Raw genomic sequence first — 11,855 nt, 5'->3', positions numbered from 1 at the left:
TAACACCCTGCCCCTCTTGCCCTCTTGGCATTTCATTCTGTGTAAAGGGAGGGGGGAAAAAAGCCCAATTGTGTGCTGATGAATTAGAAAGCTTCATGAACATTCAAGAAACACACATGCCACTACAAATTAACCATTAGTAAGGGCAAGGTATTCATCCCTTCTGTCAGATTCTGTGGGAAGTTTGCCTGGTTAGTATTGAAGCCCAAAGAAGTAATATTATCCTACAAAAAAAAAAAAAAAAAAAAAAAAAAGGAATCCCTGCCAATCTAGGGAGCTTGCACTCTATCCTGTAGGTAAAGGAAAGCCACTTAGGGTTTTAAGATATATGCTTGTTTTAAAGGCCATATGTCTTTCTGTACCACTTGAACTCTCCTTCCCAAGGTACACAGAAGGCCATCAATTAGGTCGTGAGTTGACAGCCATGGCCTCCAGGGCAAATCCAGCCTGCTGACTGATTTTGCAAATAAAGTTTTATTAGAACACAGCCATTCTCATTCCTTTATTGTCTATGGCTGCTTTTGCATTGTAATGGCAGAGTTTAGTAGTTGCAATAGAGAGCACCATGGCTGCAAAATTTAATCTATTTCCCATGCTGCTATGTACAGTTAGATTCCTACACCAGGTTATTAAAACTGGAATTCTTTGGGAATGGATGGAGGGGTAGTAAACAAACTTTTCAGCTTTGATGTGGAGTTGAAAGATTGCGCAGGGAGAGAAAAACAGCTTCTCTCTTTCTTGAGCACAGTTTAAGGGCATATTTTTAGTACATGTCATTTTACTATGGATATTTTAAAATAGAATATTTAAGACATCTGCTTTGCTTTTCACCCTAGGAGCTCACCATACTTCATTGCTGGGGACACTTAGTCCTTGGAAGCAGGAGAACGGAAGTCAGACAGAGCCTCCACCTAACACTTGAGTTTCTCTAATAGATTTTTCGTCTTTTATCTCTACCTTGTCTGTATATAAAAGTTCTCCCTCGTCTGCACCCTCTGCATGCAATCAATCATCAAATGCTGTTGATTTTATCTTCTAGTTCTTGACTCTACCTGTTCCTTTCTTACAGACATAGCCCAGACATGCACCACCTTTCCCCTACCAGGGGTCCTCAAACTTTTTAAACAGGGGGCCAGTTCACTGTCCCTCAGACCATTGGATGGCTGGACTATAGTTTTAAAAAAAAAACTATGAACAAATTCCTATGCACACTGCACATATCTTATTTTGAAGTAAAAAAACAAATGTTTTCGGTGGGCTGCATGTGGCCCGCGGGCCGTAGTTTGAGGACCTCTGCCCTAAACAACAGCAACATTTCATAACCTGGCCTCTAGGATTCGCCCATGTAATCCATCTCCATGCTGCCCTCAGAGAGGTATATGAAAAATGAAATTTTATGTATGCCCCTTTGGAGCTTAAAATTCTTCAGTGACTCCACATTTCAAATAGGATAAAAATCCAAGATCCCTAGTATGGCTTACAAAAATCCTTTTGGCCTACGTTCTCTAGTCTTATCATCTATTTCAATCCATCTCTACCTCTCAGACTTCTTGCTTCACTAACACTTGTTTATTTGTACTTCCTTAAACAGGCCATTATGTTAGCCTGGGCTAGGTGCAGAGGCTATAACATTTGAAATGTTGAAATTTGATTGTCTTCCAGTTAGATGGGGAATTGCTATTCATCTTTTATATCCCTCTCTGTGACTTTCTCTAACTCCTAGATAGATTTCATGGCCCCTCTGTATTACATCTGTAGTTTGGATATTATCTATTATTACATATACCACATTATACTGCCATTTGTTGACACATTTTTCTCCTTTACTAAACAGTGATTTATTCAGGGATGACAAGGACTGTGTTTTAGTCAAATCTGAATCCTTAGTTCAAGGCATGGCGGAGAAGCTCAATATACACTATATTTTAATGATTGGCAGACCTTTAAAAACTGTATGTTGCACAAATGTTGAATATAAATATAATAATTTTACTTTTATTCCAGTTCTGTGTCTCACACCTTGTCTCCCTTTCATCACCTCCCTATAAGATAGACTTTCTCCTGAACCCCAGTCCTCATGGCTGAATCCCACTAGATCTGTTTTCGTATATCTCTGTCGTAAACAATCTATTTCCTAAGACTGCCAAGCAATTGTCCTACCCTGATTTGTGCTCTACCAGCCTATGGAACTCCCACCTTCAGCCCATTTGCCACTGGCCTTTACTGATGCCAATTTTCTACAGCCAGACTCTAGCATTTCTGAAGTATCTTTCTAACTGCTGGAACCTTTTTTGGTCAACTGTCATGCTCTGGAAAGTCTATCTAATGTTACGTTATTGACTGTGTTGCATTTGCCAATTAAGCCCCAGTTCTGAGAGTTTTCATAAAGGGATCGATTCAGAGTAGTTAGTTGTCAACTTTTAATTCTCCATGCCCCTTATAAACCAGAAGTTAGCCTAAAGGGTAAAGAGTTTCATGTGGTTAAAAAAAAATTAAAAATGGCTAATTATATTGTGACTTGGTTTCCTTACATTGGAAAATACAAAGAGAACAACCTGAGTTACTTAAGATATGCATATGTTTATTTAACATACATTCACACAAAATAAAATAAATATTTTGGAAATTCAGCAGCTAAATGCATTTAGGATATATCCACATTAACAAGACAAAGGTAGCATAGCACACTAGATGAATGCACAAGCACTAGGGTCCAACAGATTTGAGGTTAAATCTTGGCTCAAAAACTTATCAGCTAAGTTATCTTTGGGCGAGTTATTTAGCCCTTTTGGGCTTTAGCTTCCTTATTTGTAAAATGGGGACCATGGATATTCACCTCATAGGGTTGTTATGTGGACCAAATAAGATACTACATATGAGATGCTTAGGATAGTGTCTAGCACACAGAAAATGCTCAATGAATGGCAACTTCAGAAAATATACCTAAAATTGCCCTCTCCCGCAATGGCAGAAGTTAATGATACTGATAGTTCATACAACATATAAAGCTGATCTTCAACTTAAAAATGTGCCAAAAATCCTAAGTGAGTTGCTAATCTATCCATAAAAACAATGTTCTAAATGGTGATTAGGTTGCCAATTGAGCCCAAACTAGCCAATTTAACTCATTTTATACCTGAAATATAATACAAAGAGTATAGTACTATTTAACTATTATTGTTCCCATGGTAGTGACAGCTACTAGGGCAGTGGTCAGCAAACTGCAGCTCACAAGCCACATGCGGCTCTTTGGCCCCTTGAGTGTGGCTCTTCCTAAGCCTTAGGAGTACCCTAATTAAGTTAATAACAATGTACCTACCTATATAGTTTAAGTTTAAAAAATTTGGCTCTCAAAAGAAATTTCAATCGTTGTACTGTTGATATTTGGCTCTGTTGACTAATGAGTTTGCCGACCACTGTACTAGGGGATGGGGCCCATGAGGAGGAGTGAGCTATCATTGCCTTGGAAGTAGGGGCCCATAGACAAGTCTGTTCATCAGTATGTGTGGGTAAATGATACAATAGCTGTATTAAGAGAAATCATATATTAAGGTCAGAAAAAAATGTAATATAAACTACAAAAACTAGCAAGTCACAGAAAGAATCTCAGCTATCATTGTGTGATAATAGGGAATGTCAGTGTGCTCTGGCACACAACTTTAATTTGTGAGTATCAAACAGAGATCATTTGATATTTTTAGCATGTCTTCAAATCATAAATAGTTCCATATGAACACAAGGAAGATAGGTCTATGTTTTTCAACATCTATACATTTGCAAATAAGAAAAGCAGATGCAGCCTGGCTGGCATGGCTCAGTGGATGAGTGTCAACCTATGAACCAAGAGGTAATGGTTCGATTCCAGGTCAGGGCATATGCCTGGGTTGTGGGCTCAATACTCAGTGTCTCTCTCTCTCTCTTCCCCTCTCTGAAATCAATATATATATTTAAAGCAGATGCAAACTTGCTAGCTGGTAAAATGAAGCATCCTATATAATAAAAGAGAAACATGCAAATTAACCATCACTCTGTTACTCCGCCACACCCACCAGCCAGAGCAGCTATGCAAATCAACCCAACAAAAATGGTGGTTAATTTGCATACACAGGCGCAGAGCGAAGACTGAAGATGACTGAAGATGGCGGCAGTCATGGAGCTGGAGCGAGCAGGAGGCTTGGGTTGCTCCCGGAGATGGAGGAAGCCAAGCTTCCCACCGGCCCTGGGCTCTGCTCAAGGAGGGGCTGGGGGCCTGGGTCACCAAGGGTCAAGCCAAGCATTGCTGCTGCGGCTGGACCAAAGGCCTGGGTCCCAAGTGCCAGAGGAAAACTGGTGCCGGCTGCCAGGGGAAGGAAGGCCTATTGCGCGAATCTTCGTGCAACAGGCCACTAGTTTTGTTTATAAAAAAGAAAAGAAGGTGCCTATGTTTTCTACACAGGAAAAGCCTAGGTGATGATCTGAGAGCTTTTATAGACAACTTAGCAAAGAGAAGTCATCAATTAGTGAATGGGATGAACACAGGATGATATACTGAAATTAAAACACAGTTTATCTGAATAAACTGGCTATTTATACATTATTACTGATTTCCTTTAAAGTAGGAATTATAATATTTTCTCCCTAATGTGAAATTAAAAGCTATGTAACAAACTTAAGATTACTTATATTTAATAGCATGTAATAATTAGTACCCAAACCAGCATTATTATTATAACCTACTGTGACAATATTACACTCCTGAAAACTATATTCTTGGGAAGCAAATTACTTCATAATAAAATTATAATTTAATTATAATCTTGTAGCTTGCAGTTCAGATCACATTAGCACTTGTATAATAAGCTGTTATTTAAAAGGCTTTCCATTTTGGTTAAAAAAACATTAAAGTTCACTCATAAAAATGACCTAAGCTACCTGGCTAAAAACTTGTTGGCAATTTCTGCTTGGAAAAAATTGGAACATCAAAGCAAAAATGACTTGGTAATTTTAAGCCTTAAATGTAGATCTTGAACCATCTTGGATTCCTATTAAACTAATAGAAAGAATGATGGATGAGAATTGTGACTTCCTGCTTTTGTAATCACTGGCTGAATATGATTATCCAGGATTACCATTAGACTCTGAAGATGAGAAACAAAGACTCCGGCAAAAACTGTAAATGTATGGGTCAAGGCCTTGCCGCTATTACTAAAAATTAAAGGTTCAATGAGGCTATTTGCTCCTATAAGATCCTTGTTCCCAGTTGGACTGAAACTTCCTTCTATGGTCTTAGAACAGTGATGGCGAACCTATGACACGCATGTCAGAGGTGACACGTGAACTCATTTTTTTGGTTGATTTTTCTTTGTTAAATGGCATTTACATATATAAAATAAATATCAAAAATATAAGTCTTTGCTTTATTATATTTGCAAATATCAAAAAATTTCTATATGTGACATGGCACCAGAGTTAAGTTAGGGTTTTTCAAAATGCTGACACGCCAAGCTCAAAAGGTTCGCCATCACTGTCTTAGAACAATGTTAATTACCCATTTATTGATTCAATTGACATATATGCCAACTATGTCTTTCGCAAGTTTAGACTTGTGCTTCAAAAATGATATTTTCTATTCTTCACTTTCTGTCAAGTGCATAAAAGTGTATTTATATATGCATATGAACCTTCAGCTTAATGGAATCATAGTTCACTTTCAGCAGTTTGTGTCAGCCTGCTCCACACCTCTTCATAGCCCTGCCCAGAAGTACTGTCACAAAATTCCACTTTCATTTAGCACACTCCTCAGCAACTATAATAGCAGCCTTTGGGACACTGGCTTGTGTGAAAACATTAAAGGAATCATATTAATTGTGAAAAACTATGTTAGGCATTCTTTTCCTAGATAAGATAATGCCTTAAGACCATTTTAAAATTAAATTTTGTTTGTCTTACTAGGTACTTTCCTTTTTAAATGACTCAGGTTGACAGAGAAAAAAGTCTGTGAATTTCAAAATAATACACTGATAGACCAACAGTTTAAATTAGAAACAATGTTTCTTTAGAATACTGGCATTATAAATTCATTTTTCTGAATGTGTATTTGTAGCATTTTCTATTCTTATTCCAACAGTGGAATTCATAAATGAACTCTTGTAGTTCATCATCATATTCAATAACGTGAAAGTATTTGATACTTTAAAGTAGTTTTATTGTTTATAGAAAAAAACTTTAAGGGCAAATTATAGAGATGGTATTAATGAGAGAGCTAATTTTCTAGTCTCTTTTCCCAACCCACAGAGGAAAAAACATTTCACTTTCCTTACCACACCAACTTCTTAACACAAGACTGAAAACACCAACAGCCTTACCTGTTTGACTGCATTATCATTTCCTAGACCACAGTCTGGGCCAGAGCAGACATAAACGTTGGATGGTAAATCATTATAAGAGTTCCTGTTGATGTCTGAAGAATCTCTCATATTGAAGTAAAGAGCCCATAGAAGTCTTGGCTTTTCAACTTCATTTTCTAAAGGAAGACAAAAATTTTACTTACATGTAAAGCACAATTTGCCTTGTTGATAACTACAATATGTAATCAGTTACTAACAAAAGTCATGAGTATGTATTTTAATGAATTAGAGCTTTGTATGTATACAATACTAAATCTGCGTTCATAACCTACTCTAATACATACGCATATTTCAAGCAATGGCTTTTCAACCTAAGACAAGTTAGATTTTTTAAATTAATTTAATTATTAGTAAGTTACTTAGATTTAACTCCAATTGTGTTCTCTCGGATTTGTATTATTTCTCCTCACCAGTATCAAAGAGCTTATGATTACATTCATCCTTAAATTATGCCTCTAAAGATGATAGCATACATTGGCTTTCTTATGTATCACATAGACAAACCAACTTAAAAATTATACAGTAATTTGATAGTATAACAACATTATGAGATGCCCAGAATAGACAAATGTACAGAGACAAAAAAATAGATTAGTGGTTGCCTAGGGCTGGGGGTAGTGGGGGATGACTGCTAATGGGTTTGGGTTTCTTTGTGAGGTGATGGAAATATAGTAAAATTGACTGTGGTGATGTTTGAACAAATATTAAAAGACACTAAATTTTATACTTTAAATGGGTGAATTATATGGTATGTGAATTATATTTCAATTAAGCTATCATTAAAAATAGCATATACAGGATTAAAACTTCGACATTCTAGCTTAGTAACACTTTGTCCTACTGGATTACAAAATTAATGGGAACCAACAAACACATAAACAGGAATAAAGCTGGATACTGCACACTGTTTCAGCACACAAACTCTCATTTAACAGCAAGCATCTATATTATGTACTAGAGATTGGGCTAGTAGCAGGGGATACACAGATAGACTTAGTCCTTAATCTTTTGCTTTTTTTATGTTCCCTCACACAGGGCCTAGCGCACAACACATGCTCAATGAATAATTTATGAATTGATTTTAATCCTGTTTTCAGGTATAATGAAAGTATGATGTGCTTATTAAAAGACCCAACTTCATTTGCCTTAATACCTAAAGCCTATTCCTTGCTACCTTAATAATTATTATTCTATCTCTGTTCCTTAGAAATGCTCTGATCAAATTGTCTTTGGTTGAAAACAAAAATATTGCTGTTAAAATATTTACTTACTACATCATTTTCTTTAGTCTGAATCTGAACAAAAATTCAAATTCTATATAATGATAACAATGGATATGTATGAAGATTACTCAAAGCCATGTATCATAAAGAAAATGCTAAAGGTATAATTATCTACTTGGTTAAATTGGTAATCAATTGGAAATTTTAAGCTAATTGCAGTATTCAATTAACAAGAATGCCCCATTCCCCAATTCAGGATGAATAGGATCTTATAGTATTTAATATAAAATATCTCTATTACAAGAATACCAAATATGTTATTTTTCTAATTCATCCTGGAAAATCCAAAATTATCACTATGATAGGATGAAGAAACTCTGAATATAAAAAGTGACCCTTTGAGATACCCCTTTCTAATACTAAGATGTATGAGTCTAAGGTATCACTAACTTAAGGTAAGTACATGATAGATGGCAAAACCTATTTATTGACAAAATAAAGGGACAGAAGGAACTCATTTTACAACTAAAACCACAAGGCTCTTAATACATTTATTGGTGAGTTTAGTTTCATTACATCTTACAGGAAGATAATTAAATATACCACCTATGAGTTCTAACACCAGATTCCAGGAACACTGCAGAATAGTGGGCTAAGGTCTAGAAGTCCTTTAATATTGCCCAGTCTGTTTCTGAGCATATACAAAGAGCTTGCATTTCATGAAAGGTCTAGGTCAGAGGAGGGCCTTCTCTAAATAAAAGTTAGGGAAAATAAATAATCTAATCAGTTATAAGAAATTTCATAGAGGTCAAAGCTTTGAAAAAGAGACCATGAGGAAGATGAGACGTTGCCATAGGATGAAGATAAATGCTCCAAAACCAAGGGAGTTATCAGGCTTTGACCTTAAAATTCTCAAAGAGACATACAATTGCTTCATCTTTCTTTGAGGTCAACTGGAAGGAAGCAAGATTGCTGGAAAAAGAACATGTAGTTGTGAAGTACACAATTGTCAAAAAATATTAAAGTTGTGGAGGTTTGGCTAGGGATATATCAATTGGCCCAAAGTAAAACTGGTTATCTGTAATAGCTCCTTTTATTCAATTAGATATTGTGAAGGCCTAAACGGTAATAGATAACTTAGAATAGAACCTTGGGCAAATTAACTGGGGTAAGTACAGAACAAGGTAGGCAGATGAAAATCAACAATGGCATACCAAATAAAAGTAATAAATGGTCTGTAGATGCATGTTGTGTTTAGGGAGAGCAAACTATTTTAGTAACATATCAGAGTAGCATGAGACCAAGAGTAGGAGACTGTCACAGCCTCAATCTAGTCTGGACACAACAAATACAACAGGAATTAAGATAAGGCATTTGACTTCTCAGTCCAACGATTAACACCCTCACCAGCCACCAATTTCAAAATAAGATCCCTTCGATAGATTACTGGATAAAGATATGGTACACATATACAATGGAATATTACTTATCCATTAAGAAAAGATAAAATACTGCCATTTGGGACAACATGGATTGACCTTGAGTATATTATGTTAAGCAAAATAAGTCAATCAGAAAAAGCTAAGAACCATATGATTTCACTGATATGTGGGATATAAAACTGAAAACTCATAGACACAGACAATAGTGTGGTAGTTACCAGAAGGAAGGGGGGTGAGGGTAGTAAAGGGCAAAGGGAGCCAAATATATCATGACGGAAGATGATTTGACTTTGGATGGTAGACACACAATGCAAAAGGAAGACCATGTATCATAGAACTGTACACTTGAAACCTATATAATCTTTTAACCAATGTCATCCCAATATATTTAATAAAAAACATAATGCTTATAAGGAAACATCTGTTTTTAGGAATTGCTGTATTTTGAGATAGGAAATGAATGAGATGGAATGAGGTAACTCCACATACTATGCACAATGGAGCGAAAAAGAGAAAGAAGATGATGCAATGATGATACTACATTGTAGACATTTCAAGATATTGTGCTAATGAAATTCTAGCTTCAATTCATATTTTTAAAAAAATTTCAATTCCCTAGGTAAAATAAAAAAAAACCCACTTAGGACAGTTCTACCAGTAAGACTGCTGACTTCGTGCTTTGAAGGATATTCTGAAGTCTAGAAGAATAAATAAATAAATACATATGTGAATTGTGAACAATCACTTAATTTTCTCACCTGTTCTCACCTGCAGAATCAGGTTCATTAAGCATAAAACATTTGACATGTCTTTGGATTAGTGTAAGGAAGGGTTTAGAGATCTTTGATGTTCTTAAAGAAGCCTGGGAGGTAGAGCTCTTGGAAGTATTAGTATAACTGCTTCTTAAGACAGAGCATTGCCAAAGCCGGTTTGGCTCAGTGGATAGAGCGTCGGCCTGCGGACTGAAAGGTCCCAGGTTCGATTCCGGTCAAGGGCATGTACCTGGGTTGCGGGCACATCCCCAGTAGATGTGCAGGAGGCAGCTGGTCGATGTTCCTCTCTCATCGATGTTTCTGACTCTCTATCTCTCTCCCTTCCTCTCTGTAAAAAAATCAATAAAATATATATATATAAAAAAGAGCATTATATCAAGATCTCTGGCTGATACCTCAAATGGGAAAAAGTAAGAAAGAGAGGGAATAGACGGAAATCTTCACAACCTAACTAAATTTCTCAGATACAATGGAAAAGAAGTACTGCATTTGAGAAGAGAACATTATCTTTTACAATAAATAAACTTCCTTGTCCAGTGAATAGGCTGACTTTTACAAAGGCTTATGAAGTAAAGCACCACACAGAATATAGAATTCAAATAAAAAGAAATAAATCTCAAATAAATTTATTCCTTTGGCATACATTTTATTTTATTTTATTTTTTAATCTTTACCTGAGGATATTTTCCCATTGATTTTTAGAGAGAGTGGAAGAGAGAGGGGAAGACAGAGAGAAATATTGATGTGAGAGAAACTCATCAATTTGATTGCCTCCTACATGAGCCCTGACCAGGGTCCAGACCAAGGAGGAGCCAGCAACCCAGGTACGTGCCCTTGACCAGAATCGAACCCAGGACCCTTTGGTCCGCAGGCCAACACTCTATCTACTGAGCCAAAAAGGCTAGGGCTCTTTGGCACACATTTTAAAACAAAATATTTACAATGCTCTAAAGAATAAGGTTTCATATCATTGTCAAATAATAAAAACATAATGAGAAAAGCCATCAATCTGTAAAAACAGTGGGTTTTGCTACAGAGAGGAATGTGCTTTCATGTATTAAAAGTTCATATTGCTCATAAAGTTCCTTCTTCCTCATTTAGGCAGGAAAATGAATTGAGTTCTCTTCTCCAGGTGACTTTGCCTCTTTGACCTGCCATGGCCCAGTGCTCACTTTATCTGGTGATTCATTTTCAATAACTCCAACAGTATTTGTTCTGACATTTTAATTAAAATATGACCACTACCTCATCCTGATGATAAAAAGGCCTATATGTTAGTGAAAAGTAGCCTCTCAGTGCCTCAGTGCACCTGAGGACCCCTCAGAGCACAGAGTTCTTACTAAAGAATTTTACTCAGGTTCTAAACAATACATCATTTCAAAATGGGATCACTTTCAACATTAAGATTAATGTTTAAAAATCTAAAATGGCTAGAGGAAGCTAAGAAATGAACATGTAATTTCCTCACTTGAGTTTTTAAAGAAAGAACAATTAAATGCATTTAAAAACTGAAGAACAATGATACAAGATTCAAATTTAGCATATTATTTGAGACTATCATACTATAAATTAAACAAAAAATATTTAAAAATTTCAGAAATAAAGAAGGGGTTCAGAGCTTTTATAAATGAAGAAATTAAAGCCAAAGATAAAACTATGATTCAAAATCAGGTTTAGGAATATTATCATGTACCATAATGTTGTAATAAAACATTTAATAATATTCTAAACATTTATATGAGACTTTCCAATGAAGAAAATGCAATTATGAAACAAATTAAATTACAAACTAAAGTCAAGTAAATTTTTAGATTGTAGGGATTTATTCTGGCAGCTCAAAAATAAGTTAATTACTTTACATTGTTATTAGCTCCAGAGAACAGAGCAGTTTGTGTTTTTATGTAAATACTAGAGGCCTGGTGCATGAAATTCATGCATTTGAGCGGGGTGTCACTCAGTCCAGCCTGCACCCTCTCCAATCTGGGACCCCTTGGGGGATGTCCGACTGCCGGTTTAGGCCTGAAACAGGCA

The 11,855-nt window shown here is 36.0% G+C and overlaps 1 protein-coding gene across 1 annotated transcript in view; it reads right to left on the bottom strand.

Annotated features, from left to right (window-relative positions):
* CHM (choroideremia (Rab escort protein 1)) overlaps positions 1-11,855 on the bottom strand; it is a 133,484-nt gene that overhangs the window by 5,024 nt on the left and 116,605 nt on the right. Inside the window, exon 10 of the mRNA XM_006752799.2 lies at positions 6,345-6,502. Within this exon, the coding sequence (XP_006752862.1) occupies positions 6,345-6,502 (158 nt within the window). The remainder of the gene's footprint in view (positions 1-6,344; positions 6,503-11,855) is intronic.

Source organism: Myotis davidii, unplaced genomic scaffold, assembly GCF_000327345.1.
Source record: "Myotis davidii unplaced genomic scaffold, ASM32734v1 scaffold2171, whole genome shotgun sequence".
Taxonomy (NCBI): Eukaryota; Metazoa; Chordata; class Mammalia; order Chiroptera; family Vespertilionidae; genus Myotis; species Myotis davidii.
The sequence above is the reverse complement of the archived record's forward strand: the minus strand, read 5'-3'. Positions and strand labels throughout refer to the sequence as shown.